At 36.9% G+C, this 14,847-nt stretch overlaps 1 protein-coding gene across 4 annotated transcripts in view; it reads right to left on the bottom strand.

Moving 5' to 3' along the window:
- Nucleotides 1-14,847, bottom strand: part of GRM5 (glutamate metabotropic receptor 5) — an 879,135-nt gene that overhangs the window by 143,177 nt on the left and 721,111 nt on the right. For all 4 annotated transcript variants that reach the window (XM_084773380.1, XM_084773382.1, XM_084773379.1 and 1 more), the window contains exon 4: nucleotides 12,707-12,942. In XM_084773380.1, coding sequence (XP_084629506.1) covers nucleotides 12,707-12,942 — 236 coding nt within the window. The remainder of the gene's footprint in view (nucleotides 1-12,706; nucleotides 12,943-14,847) is intronic.

Raw genomic sequence — 14,847 nt, 5'->3', positions numbered from 1 at the left:
ACACTGCACTAAAATCTTTTTCAGATATCTCCTAGTTATCTGTAAACATTCACCTTTGTGTCCTTAAATTTGAAGTAATAATAGGTGTATGATTATCATATATACTTTATCTTTCTTTTGAAGAATCATTCCAATTAGTTCATTGCCCTATTTCCATATTTTTATCAATCACCTAATTTTGAAACCACAAAATGATACTTGCTTCTCTCACTCTTTCAACATTGCATTTCTCCAAGTTTATTCTAATATTTTGTTATATAATAGAAGCTGTGGTAATGTTTTTAAATTCCCAATAATTTAAATTGGAGAGTGGCTTTTTTCCTCAAACCTAATATCTTTTCTTTGCTCAAAAATGTTACCTTAAAAGTTTTTATTTGGCGTCTGTTCAGGAAGTTGTCTCCTGTGCCAATAAACTCAAAGTTCTTTCCCTCACATTCTCTTCTATAAGATTTATTGTATTTGGTTTTCTGTTGAGACCTTTAATCCACTTTGAATTTAATTTTGTGAAGGGTAATAAAAATGGATCTATTTGCATTTTTTACAAGTATATGTCCAGTTAGACCAGCACCATTTGTTGAAGATGCTATCTTACTTCCATTGTATGGTTTTGGCTTCTTTATCAAAAATCAGTATACATGAGTTTATGGGTTTATTTCTGTGTCTTCAGTTTGATTCCAATGATTCTATAACAGTATCATGCCATTTTTATTACTGTTGCTCTATAGTACATCTTGAGATCAGGGATGGAGATGCCTTCAGAAGATCTTTTATTGTGTAGGATTGCCTTAGCTATTCTGTTTTTTGTTTCTCAAATGAAGTTGAGAATTATTCTTTCAAGGTTTGTAAAGAATTGTGTTGGTATTTTGATGGGAATTACATTGAATCTGTAGATTGCTTTTGGTAAGATGGCCATTTTTACTATGTTAATCCTACTGATCCATGAAGGTAGGAAATCTTTCCGTCTTCTGATAACGTCTTCAATTTTTTTCTTCAGAGACGTGAAGTATATTTTCAATACAGGTCTTTCACTTGCTTGGTTAAAGTTACATCAAGATGTTTTATGTGTTTTTGTGGCTATTGTGAAGGGTGGTGTTTCCCTAATTTCTTTCTCAATCTGTTTGTCTTTTGTATAAAGGAGGGTTACTGATATTTTGAATTGTTTTTGTATCCAACCATTTGAATGAAGGTGTTTATCAGCTGTAGGAGTTCCTTGGTAGAATTCTTGGGGTCACTTATGTATACTATCATATCATCTGGCTATAAGATCAACAATTAATAAATGGGCACTCATGAAACTGGAACGCTTCTGTAAGGCAATGGACACTATCAACGGAACAAAACAACAGCCTACAGACTGGCAAAAGGTCTTCTCCAACCCTACATTAGACCTACAGCTAATATCCAAAATATATAAAGAAGTCAAGAAATTAAATACCATGAAATGAAGTAATCCAATTAAAAACAGAACTAAATAGAGAATTCTCAATAGAGGAATATCGATTGGCTAAGAAACACTTAAAGAAATGATCAAAGTCTGTAGTCATCAGGGAAATGCAAATCAAAATGATTTTGAGATTCCATCTTACACCTATCCAAGGATGTGGAGAAAGGGGAGCAGAGATACCTGGAGGGTTCAGGAGCTCCACAAGGAGACCAATGGAGTCAAAAATTACCTAGGTGGAGGACACAGTTGCTGCAGAGACTAATGCACCAACCAAGGACCATGCATGTGTGGACTTAGACCCTCTGCTCAGATGTAGTAGATAGGCAGCACAGTCTCCTTATGGGTCCATAATATGGGGAATAGGGACTACTTCTGACATTGACTCTGTTCTCCACTCACTGATCACTGGTGGGGAGGCCTTGCAAAGCCACAGAGGAAAAGGATGCAGGCATTTAGGCTGAAGTCAGACATTAGGAGAGGAGTGCTCCCGTTTCCGAGGACTAGGGGAGGGAGGGAACATATGATGGAGGGAGTGTGGGATCAGGAGACAGCAAGAGAGGGAGCGACAATCAAGATGTAAAGTGAACAAATCAGAAAAAAAATGTTTAATTTTTTCTTTTTTTGTTTCTTTTTTTAATAAAATATTTTATTAATTTATTCATATTACATCTCAATTGTTAGCCTATCCCTTGCATCGTCCCATTCTTCCCTCCTGCCCATTTTCCCCCTACTCTCCTCCCCTACGACTGTGACTGAGGGGGACCTCCTCCCCCTGTATATTCTCATAGGGCATCAAGTCTCTTCTTGGTAACCTGCTATCCTTCCTCTGAGTGCCACCAGACCTCCCCATCCGGGGGACATGGTCAAATATGGGGCACCAGAATTCGTGTGAAAGTCAGTCCCCAGTCTCCACTCAACTGTGGAGAATGTCCTATCCATTGGCTAGATCTGGGTAGGGGTTCGACGTTTACTACACAAATTGTCCTTGGCTGGTGCCATAGTTTGAGCAGGACCCCTGTGCCCTATCTATCTATCTATCTATCTATCTATCTATCTATCTATCTATCTATCTATCAAATCTATTTACCTGTCATCCTTCTATCTCTCTTCCTTTCTATTTTTCTCTCTCAACAACCCAACCAAAAGCCAAATATTTAAAAATACTTTCAGAATAAGCTTTTAAAAGGTGGTTCTAACTGTATAGTTTGTGTCATATAATATATTTAACAAATACCTATAATTATGAGATTCTTTGAATCAATTCCTATTATCCCATTTCTCAGAGAATTTTCTGATTTTCATTCTCAGATATTTGCTATAAGTTGCTTCTGCCTGATATTTTCTCAACTTCATTCTTTTTCTGTGTTTGTTTTTGTTTGTTTGTTTGTTTGTTTGTTTTGTTTGTTTTATTTTTTGGTTGGTTGGTTTTTTCTAAGCTTAGAATAAAAAACTTTGTTCTCTCTACTCCCTCTCACAGTCCAATCAAATTCAATATTCATTGAGTAATGATCTTTCCAGATGCAAGCTTTCTCTTCCTTTGATTAGCTACAGCATCTGTGTGTGTGTGTGTGTGTGTGTGTGTGTGTGTGTGTGTGTGTGTGTGCTGATGTGTATGCACATGCATGTGTAAGTGTTAATGCCCTGACACCTGGATGAGCACAGAATTCTGAGTCAATATGTGTGTCTGTATCAATTGCCTTTTCACATTATATTTTGAGACAGGATATCGCAACAAATCCGGAGCTTACAACTTATGCTAGACTGGCTGCCTAACAAGCTACATATATCCTCAGCTCATAAAAAAAGGCTACAAGTGGCTTATCTCCATGCCTTGGTTTTTAATCGAACACTAGGGATCAGACTCAAGTATTCTTGCTTATTTTGTGAGCCTTTTACTAACTGAACCACAACACCAGACCCTATACTTCAATCAATTTTTGCTTCTTATTAATTTTGCATTTAAAATATCTGCAGACAAATTTAAAATATCAGAAGGAGGAGACCAACTCGTCTATAAATTATGTCCCATTATTCTTTTTTTTTTGGTTTTTCGAGACAGGGTTTCTCTGTGTAGCCTTGGCCATCCTGGACTCACTTTGTAGACCAGGCTGGCCTCGAACTCACAGCGATCCGCCTGCCTCTGCCTCCCGAGTGCTGGGATTAAAGGCGTGCGCCACCACGCCCGGCATGTCCCATTATTCTTAAAATTAGTTTATGATCTTAATGGACTTTTGAAAAAGAGATAATCTGATTTAAAAAAATAGTCAACATTTTTCTTTATCAAATTTAAATTAAATAACCCCCCCAGATTCATTTCAATAATTTATTAAATAAAAATAAATCAAATTCCATTAAGTGACTATTTAGTATCTGTTCTGACAATCACGAATTCTCTGACTAATCTGTACAATATTTTGGAAGCAACAGCTTAAATATCATGGATATGTTCCAAAAGGCAGTAAATTGTGAGTCACTGGGGTATTGCCATGGTAACAGATGGATCCTATAATTTTAGTAGTCACTTTGCTTGTTGACTGGCATTTACACATTTTGCCAAAAAGCCTGGCAATTGTTATCCACTGGGAAAATCAGGAAGGTAGCAGGTCCTAGTCATCAATAGCTGCTATGACAACCCTCAAACATCTAGTATCTTAACACAATACAATGGTATCACTTGCTCACATAGCAGGCAGCCTGAGTCCAAGTGTGAAGCTCTCCCGAGTCTTCCAAGTGACTAAAGAAACCACACTTCTACCACATGACTTTGGCTTTACTGAATGCTTATTTTCAGTCATATGAGTGTAGGCAGGAGTGTGAGCCTAGAATCTTTTGTGAGTTTTTAGGTATCATGTCTATAAATGGCATACATCATTTTACAGCATATTCTGTTGGCAAATGCTAGTTACTTATGGCAAGATGTACTTTCAAATGATGCTATATTATTGAATCAAGAAAAAGGAGTGAATTTATGGAGCATCTACTATATCATGGCCACACTATTGCTGTACTCTATAAAGGGATTTGATATTTGGATTCATGAGCTGTTTTTTTTTTTTTAATGAAATACACCCAAAAGACATTTCCATTAGTTTTAGTGGTAAGAGCAAAATTTCTTGAAATATAAAATTCCTTCAAATAATGATCAGATCATCTTTAATATCACTTCAAAGGGAGACATGCTTAAAAGGTATCCAACAACTTTGTATTGATTCTCCAACACTGACATTTCAGCTTTGCATCAATCAGCCATAAAGCTTCCAATTTGTCACTGTTTCTTTGTCGTTTTTCCCTTACTTCAATCAATCTAATACCTTCATGTCTATGAATACGACAGATAATTTTCAAAACTCCATAAAAGGCAAAGTGACTTGGGGACTAGACTTTTATCATTACCAGCAATGATCAAGCTCAAGTTCTTTTCATAATGAACTCTTCTAGGTGTATTTTCATTTATCTCACACCGTTATCCTATATCCCTGCTCTTCCCAGATACATTTCACACTCATAATCCCTTTCCATTCTTTTTGGATACACAAATGTGCATTTATTTCTCGTAATAGAAATTTCCATGACTCTTGCCATATAAGGCACATGTTGCAGTGAATGTTTTATCTCCTAACAGATTCTGTGGAAAGTGAAATATAATCAAAGTGATGCCAAAATAGAACAGAAACAACAACAACAACAACAACAACAACAACAACAACAACAACAACAACCCTGAAACAAAGTGACAAAAAGTGACTGCTAAAGCCCCTCTTTCAAGGAATTCCTGGGCTCTTAGTTCTCTGGAGTAAAAGCCAGATTCAATATACAATATCCACTAGGGTCTATGAGAACTCAACTCTTGTTACATCGTTTGCATTGCTTTGTACTGTTTTCACACATCTTACTCTATTTCTTACCATGGTCTCCAACTGTTGCCTAAAGTATGATGACTGTCTACCACTTTAGACTACATTTTTGTGATTTCTTTCTTCTGAATTCTTTTCTGTGTGGACATTAGCATCATTCAATCATCTGGAGTTCATACAAATATAATCTCTTAGTAGAGTCACAGTTGAGTACTCCACTAAAACTGAATCCTCTCAACATTAAAAATCCTATTTCTGGATTTTATGTTTCTTCTATGATAATCTAATATTTAACTGAACAAGAATACATTCTGTTGTGATTGTATTAATTTTGTTTAGTGCAGTGCAGCTTTGCCATCTAGGGAAAATGAGTGACACATGATATGCACTCCATTATCTGTTTTCTAAAGACATACATAACTTTTCTCATTTTAATATTATATTTCTTTGTATCTTTAGTTATTGAGTTGAATTTAGATACTTTGATGTAAAATGCCAGACCATACATCCCTTTGGATTCCACCTCTGACTTGTCTGATGTTGTAAATCTTAATTATCATTTATTAACTCAAATTTTATTTTTAAAAAGTCAAGCTTTTACCATGATCTACTCAGTGATCCTGTGTTTTATAGAAGGCTGTCCTCTTCTTTTAGTGCCATGTCACAGCTGTAGGGGACAGCGGCTCTTTATTTAGTAACCATCTGTCCTGGGAGCCAGTTCTCTACAATTTTTAAAGGTTGCAGCACTGGCAATTACCAAGATGTTAAAACAGTAAGCCAATCATGGAGGCTGTGGAAAGGACAACCTCAAATACTTGCCATGGTCTTGTGGATGAACATGCTTATAGCAACTAGCATAAGCGAATATATAGTAAAATTAAATGTGGCTCCCTTTATGGACTCAAGGAGTAGCACATGTTACAAATGTCATTTATGTATTACCTATATCACTATATAAAACAATGCTTAGAAAGGTAGTATTTTTGTTGTTGTTGTTATGGTCTATCAGTGTTATATGTTGTATCTTTGTAGGCTTTCTGAATCTAAGTCTACTGTTTTATAGAATATACTCGATGTATGCAGTAACTGAGTCAATTATCAGCACTGTCTAGCTGATGTAAAACACATTGGATTAAAGTTTCAGTCCTCAAATATACCTGGTTTGTGGTTCTATCTTGAAATCAATGGCTTTATAGGAGAATTTACTTGAATAATTTTTAATGATGGGCATTTATCAAGGAAAATCACATGTACCAAACACCAGGATAGACAATTGTACAATTACTCTCATTTCTTAAACTTTTATTTTAAAATAAGAATTCTACCAGTTTATTTTTCTGAAAATGTTATCATCTGGGGCTTTAGAGAGACATCTCTTATCTGGTATTAAGTATGATATATGGTTTATTTTATTTGGCCCTTATAAAGTGTTCTTAAACTCTAGAAGCTCTTTCTTCCAGATAATAACTTCCTCTCAACAGTCTAAAATTTGTATTTTTGTTTGTGTTTTCAGTTTGAGAGATTCCCAATTGTTCTGAACAATATCTACAACATTAATGAATACTTTGAATAGCAAATGAAGGATAGAACATTGACCAGGACCATCAGGTCATTCTTCATTGGCAGGACCCTAAATGGGAGGCAGCCAGGAGATGAGAAGATAAAGGCAGAACAGGACAGTGGGGGTCAGACGGTCTTGCCTAAAAACTGTGTCTTATGCTAAGGAAGCTTATTAAGAAGTACTGCACTTTATAAACTGTTTTTTTTTTTAACAAAGAAATTACACAAAGTCAGCAGAAAATATCACACAATGGGACTAAGTCAGAGGGAAGCTAAACTGAACAATATTGTATAAGGGTTAACAGATGGTTTCTCAAGAACATTGCAGACAAGGTACACAGTGGCCTTGGGACTGATAACCATAGTCTTTTAGGATAAGACAAGCTGTGTTCTCTGGATCAAAAGGTACCAGTCCCCCAAGGCTCTGAGTTCCAGCCATTACTGATTCTTCTAAGACTGTTCTTGGTTTTAGACAAAGAACAGCATTGCTTCCCCATACATCAGGGTCTCAGGGAAATCTTTGGATTAGGTCACCTTCTAAAGAATGGCATACAATTTTGATAAATGAATAACAATTGTTGTAGTCTAAGTAACTTCACTCCTCTTAAACCCTTATGAGACACATTTAATAGAAAGAATGTAGACTATAGCTGGAAATTCACTGTAACAGAAATGCAAAAGTTTCTAGTTGCTAGACACACTCTTGAATATGTAACCAATGATGTAGCAGGTACAGCAAATATTTATGTGTGCAGGATGCTGATGCTGATACTACTGTTTCTCTGTGCAGTAAGTACCTCTGTTGGCAAAGTAACTGTATCAGCAGCTTTAATGAATGCTTACATTTGTACTTTTAGTATCATTAACTCCTATAACAACATCAAACCATATGATTTCAGTAATTTTTAAATACACTTAAAACAACTACTTTATTATAACTTATTCAGATTACATCCTGATTGTTATCTGTCACTTGTATCTTCTCATTCCCACCCTCCCTCCCACTTCTGCCCTATTCCCCTCCCCTAGACTTCTAACAGAAAGGGAATTCCTCCCCCACCATATGACAACAGCCTATCATGTCTCATCCAGATAACTTGCTTCCCCTTGCTCTGTGTGTCCTCCAGATTTCCCCACCAAGGGGAAGTGATCAAATTAGTAGAGGTGGGCAGAGGGGCACACCAGAGTTAAAGTCAGACCCAGTTCCCACTCTCCCCATAACTGTAGAGAATGAGCTGTCCATTGGCTATATCTGAACAGGGGATCTTGGTTTACTGGATGTATTCTCCTTGGTTGGTGCAACAGTTTGTGCAGGCACCCCTGGGTCCAGATCCATGAGCCCTGATGGTCTTCGTGTGGGGCTGCTGAGCCCTCTGGGTCCTTCCGTTCCCTCATTCTTCCTTACCAATCTCAGTTTTCCACCAGAGTCGAGCAGCGAGTCCCAGAATCCATCACAATTCCCTGCTGGGTGGAGTCTCTCAGAGGGCATCGATGTTAGGATAATATCCACTTATAAGTGAGTATGTACCATGCCTGTCTTTCTGGACTTGGGTTACCTAATTCAGGATGACCTTCTCTAGTTTCATCTATTTGCCTGCAAATTTCAAGGTTTCCTTGGTTTTAATAGCTGAGTAGTATGCCATTGTGTTAATGTACCACAGTTACTTTATCCGTTTTTCAGTTGATGGACATCTAGGTTGCTTCCAGATTCTGTCTATTACCAGTAAATCTGCTATGAACATAGTTGAGCAAATGTCCTTGTTGTATAGTGGAACACCTTTTGGTTATATGCCCAGGAGTGGAATGACTGGGTCTTGAGGTAGAAATATTCTCAATTTTCTGAGAAAGTTTTACTAACTACACAGCTTGTCAATGAATATATGCTAGAATATTCAAATTCATGAAATGATGTTTAATCACATTGATATATAAAGCAAGCCAGATACCTGAGAAGTTACTAAGTCAGTTGCTGGGTACAAACAAATAAGTTGTAGAAAGCTTTGGATTTATACTTAGAAAACCTATAAAGAAAGTCAACCTGTACACCTTCAGTCACTCTCCTGGTTTCCACTTTTGGACTTGGGGGGTCCTGTTATTGTTATAACACTATCTGGGCCTAAGTGAAATAAAGTAATATTTGTTTCACCGTGTTTATTAAATACTTGTTACAGATACAAAGTGTTTAGGAATTTGGAGAAATAAACACAAAAAAGATTTTTAAAAAAATGGCATCTGTAGAATATTTTAAAAATGTTTACATGCTGAAGAAAAGATGAAAAGTCTTTGTATGTGTTGGTATAACACAACAGGAAATAATCCTGTAGACTGCAGCTGCTTCTGTGTGGATGGTGATGAGGCTATTGTTCTCCATGTAGGAAATGATACTCTGTGTAGCAAAATACCCAAATCAGCAACTTCCGGATCAAAACGTGAGCACCCCTCTCCAAAGGTGGCATAAACACAAATGGCTAAACAGCTTACATAGGAAATGCATAGATGTTTATTTTGATATGAGGAAATGCTGAGAAAGTAAGTAAAGATTATAAATAAGGAGAGATGTCCTGTAACAGAGTTGCAAACAATGGCTTATGCAAGGAGAATATTTGAAAAATGCTGGACTAGAAATTATGTTTATATATGACAGAGCTAGGCGTGATCCATGCCAATTTTCAAGATGTTATATGATAAAAATCAGCAGAAGGTAATGGGAATACAATAAGAAATAAATGTTTTCCATGAGAAGATACCATAGTGATTAGAAAGTGTCAGAAATGGGCTCAGCCGAGTGGTCAAGAATACTACAGATAACCTACATAATCAACTAATTTGGCCTCATAGGGACCCACAGAGACTGAATCACCAACCAGTGAGCATGCATAGGATGGACCTAGGCCCTTTGCACATATATAACCATTCTATAGCTTGGTCTTCATGTGGGGTTCCTAACAGCAGGAGGAAGCACTGTCTGAATCTTTTGCTTGCCTTTGGGATGCTCTTCAGCTACTGGGATACCTTGTATAGCCTCAATATCAGAAGATACACCCAAACATTCTGCAACTTGGTATGCCAGGCTGGGTGATAACCATAGTAAGCCTCTCCTATTCTGAAGATAAAGGGAAAAGGGAGTGGATGGAAGAACATCATGATTGATGGATCAGGTGGGGTCTGCTCAAACTATTGCACTAACCAAGGACAATACAAATAGTAAACATGGAACCCGTATTCTGATCTAGCTAATGGACAGGACATTCTCCACAGTTATGTGGAGAGTGGGGACTGACTCTGACATGAACTCTGGTGCCCCATATTTGACCACCTCCCCTTGGTGAGGAGGCCTGGTGGCACTCAAAGAAAGAATAATCAGGTTACCAAGATGAGACTTGATAGCCTATGACCATATAGAAGAGGAGGAGGTCCCCTTCGGTCATGGACCTAGGGGAGGGGAATAGGGTGAAAGTGGGAGGGAGAGAGGAATGGGAAGATACAAGTGATGGGATAACAAATGAGTTGTAATCTGAATAAATTAAATAAAAAATTAAAAAACAAAAAGCAATGTGGTATTTTAAATCTGAGCATGTTGCATTAATATTCTTTGTAAAATTTGATGTTTTTAAAAGTCAAATTTAGATGGAAAATAAAGTCATATGTAAATGGATGAATTTACAGCTGACATTCTCCTATTAATGGGTAGAATTATGAAAATGTAATATTTGTCTGAAATGTTTTCATTGTCATTTCTGCCCTAAAACCTAAAATAAATGAAGTATAAAAGCCAAGATAGATCAAAAGATAGATAGATAGATAGATAGATAGATAGATAGATAGATAGATACATAGATACATAGATACACAGATAGAGAGATGAATAAATATATTAATTTGACTGCAAGTTTATATGAAAAAAATGGGCTCAGGAGGTTAGCGTACAGTGATATTCCTCTGCCACTGTGCCAAAGTAGCTGTGTGGTCACCTGTCCACAAGCACAGAACAAGGATAGAAAAGAAGTTTATGTTTCCCAAAAGCATAAAAAATGTCACACATGAAAAAAACGGGTGTACCATTTCAAAAGTGAGTAGAGATATCAAAGCTACAGTCCAAGCTCACAGTAGGTGATGCCATTCCTGCACAGGTAAGTTGGTCCTGCTGTGTACGAGCATTCAGGCTGACCTAGCCAATTAGCAGAATTCCTCTATGGTCTTTGTGCTAGTTCTTGCCTCTAGGTTCTTGCCTTGATTTTCTGCACTGTCTTCCTTTGATGAAGGATTGTGATATGGGTGAAAATACTAAATAAACCCTTTCCTCACTTATGGTTCTGGTGCTTTTTTTTTTTTGTCACAGCAATAGAAACCATAAGTAACTCACCTTACTTCCCCCACCATCTGAACCAGTATAGGGTGGCTATGTTCTTCTTTTGTCAAATAATGATAAAGTAAGCACAAACTAACGCTACTATCGTCATCTTTTTATGAAAACAATGCACAGAGATACCCTAACAGAGAGGCTGCTTGATGAATTCACTTTTTTTTCTTATTTTGATGCAGAAAAGTGGCAACTTATCTGTTGACAAGAATTGGATTTATAATGACAAAGGCTGACACAAGATGCTATTCTCATAGATGCCTCTGACATGAACTCTGGTGCCCACAATTTGATCACTTCCCCTTGGTGGGGAGGCCTGGTGGCACACAGAGGAAGACGAAGTGGGCTATCTGGGTGAGACCTGATAGGCTGTGGTCATATGGAGGTTCCCTTCTGTCACAGGTCTAGGGGAGGGGAAGAGAGTGAAAGAGGGAGGGAGGGTGTGGATGGGAAGATACAAGTGATGGATAATAATATGGACGTAATCTGAATAAATTGTAACAGAAAATAAGCAATACAAAACAAAACTCCTAAACTAACAAAATAAGAAAGTAGTAACACCAGCAACTATGACATTTAGTTTCTTTGCAAAATCATCTTCTTTTTTTATTGCACAATGTGGGGATAAGTCATTCTCTACAAATTCCTCATCAATTTTAACAATGATTTGGTGAAATTGACTTACATATCAACATTAGCTATGCCTGGCTATTAAAATCAACAAAGGACCTGAAGGTGTGCTATGCTTTAAGTAAATCCGTTGCCTAAGCCTTATACCACTCACAACATTGACAACACGGAATTGCAGTTTTTCTCAACAGTTTTACCTTATGTTTAAGATGCTGAAAATTTGAAGACAGGAATGAGCCTTCCATATCATAGTATCCTTATAACTAAAGCAATAATTTGTCGCGTTGTTGAGGCCTTGAAAGCACCTGCTAAATGACTGGGAGATGGTTTTTGTGGGATTATGCTTGTTAAAACATTATAACCATATACACCAAGCTTCCTGTTACCACTTCTGGCTTATTTATTGGCTTATTTATTGTAGTAGAAAATAGACCTTCTCTCTGGTATTTATTCATTCATTCTTTCAATAAATGTTCTGCTCCCTAACTGCTGCAGACGATAGAAAAAAAATACATCGAAGTACCCCTGCCTTCAGCGATGTCAGGAATAGTTTCACTCTGGAGCTAATTCATGTGATGCTTCTTGCATAGCGCCTTACAGAAACACATTCATTTTTTTAACGCTATAAATAGTGGTAATTTAATTATTTTTAAGTCTCAATAGAGTAAACACTTGCTCAGAAATGTTTTTCTGTTAGTGAGAATAAAACCTGTTTATCACCATTAAATGGAAATACCTGTTCTATTTATGTAGGAGTCCTCCTCACTAACGGATGATAATCTCCATCTGCATGACCCAGTTCACACAAATTGGAGCCTTAGCTTTATCCGTTTTAGATGAAACAATAAACTGACTTACTGTTGCAAGTCTTGTTGTACTTGCTGTTCTCCTGGGCAAACCCTTCCAGCCGGCACTGAAAACGATGCTGCCAAAATTCTTGAAACCAAGGGTTTCTGAGGTTTGTTTCTGGTCGAAGTTTTAGGTAATAATCATCAAACCACTTGACATCGGGAGACTGGAGCTTGATTGTAATTCCACCAACGGCTTCTCGCTGATACCCATCTGTCACGTCGTACCTGTCAGCCCAGCCATCACTGGGGAAACAAACAAAAAACAATTTCCAAATCTTAGAGCAGAGATATTCTGGGAAAATGAATCTTTCTGTTTTGAAACACTGATCATAAAATGGCTACTTCAGTCCTTACGAAAACCATGCATTGTATGCCAGAGGTGACTGTTACCTACGAGCCTGTTAGAAGTGAAAAGCAAAGGCGATGAGAAATCTGGATTTCAGATGCCAGAAGGCAATAACATTCTATTGAATTGTAGAGGAATTTTAATGAAATTTTATAGATTGTAAGATATAATGCAAGTCTCACAATTTTACCATGAATATTTTTCTGTTTATTTAATAAATAAATCAAATTAATTTTAAATATATTCTTTTCATTTAATTAAACAATCACTAAATAATAACTAAATTGGAATAAAAGATTGGAAAATATGTGCAAAACGTATCCAATATTTATTAAACTACACCATGGAATGAGATTATTGTTATTCACATAAAAGATAAACATTACAAGGGTTAAAGTATCTTGCAGTTAGTTATCCTGTTAAATGCTGATTTCTCAGAGGCTAAAACTAAAATGATTTTGGACTACAGCGCACATGTTCCTTCCCACCCTATGAAACTTCTCAAATACATATAAATATATATGTAAAATCATATGTTTGCATGACTTCAAGAAATTAAATGGGACATCAATGCCACTGAGAGTGAACACATCCCTCAACTTACAATCACACCCTGACTCTCATTTTAAGAGAACAGAAAGAGTGAGTAAAAGTATTCTAAGTTCATGTAGAAAATAAAGAGAACAAGATATTGGAAACAAAACACAAGGAAAAACATTTAAATTACATAACACGCCCCATAGCAGCTAGAAGAGGAGGCTTTGATATGTCAGTTGTCCTGTCCACAGAGGCACAGAGCTGGTCCTGGCCCATCTCCATCGTGGTGTTGTCCTTTCTTAAAGACATGGAAGTTCTCTTTAAGGAAATATATAATTCAAGGAAACTTTGGAAGTTTAAGAAAGTAACACTAAAGAATCAAAGGAGTAATGTGGAGGACGCAAAGGGGAAGAGCAGAGTGGCGCCTGCTGAATGCAGTGGGGAAGATATCTGAATTCCAGCAGCTGCTGGAAGACACTGATTTACGTTCCTATCCATTGACTACCTCATCTATATTATTTTCTACTGAATAAATGTTTTTTTCCCAATATAGTAATTTGATTTTAAAACCAGTATTGGGGGGGAAGTATTAGGTAAGAAAAATAATGAATATTTTAAATTATGATATGCTATATCATTTCGATTTGAATATTGATAATTAGGATTTGTTGCAAAGGTCATAAGTTATCATTAGTGTATGCAGAGTTTGCCCACAAGAACCTGAGATGTTTCCCAAGGCCAAAGCACATAAATGGAGAAAAAGGAACAAGCAAACAAAATGAGCCAATTTTCCTCCTAAGGCTATTTACATGAGATATCTCATTAAAAGCTATCTATGGAGTATTAAAAAAAAAAATAACTTGGTGGCAGATTAAGGAACAAGAAGGAAAGCGGAGAATTTTGTCCCCATGTTGAATCTGGATACTACACACATTATCTTCCCTCAACTTTCTCATTTTCGGTTGCAGAAGATTTTATTTAAAGCTGACAAGTTGAAGAGAAGTGGGCTTTTTTGCCTCATCCCCTCCCTCTGTTGTTGCTGATAGGAGAGTGTGGGTCTTGCTGGCACCCAGGAGCTGCATGGGCGAGCTGCAAACAGGACAGGAAGCTCTGTCTATCAAGCAGAGTCCCAACCATCCTGGATATGTGAATTCAAATTGTTCCTTTGGTTAATGTTAGCTCACCCTTATGTAACAGTATGATTATGAATGTTATATAAAAATGTGAGATGATAATGGGCTCAATTTACTCTTCACAATCCATTC

This window comes from Acomys minous (genome assembly GCF_964271855.1).
Source record: "Acomys minous genome assembly, chromosome: 2".
NCBI classification, from domain to species: Eukaryota; Metazoa; Chordata; class Mammalia; order Rodentia; family Muridae; genus Acomys; species Acomys minous.
Note: the sequence above shows the minus strand (reverse complement) of the source record. Positions and strands in the feature narration are given on the sequence as shown.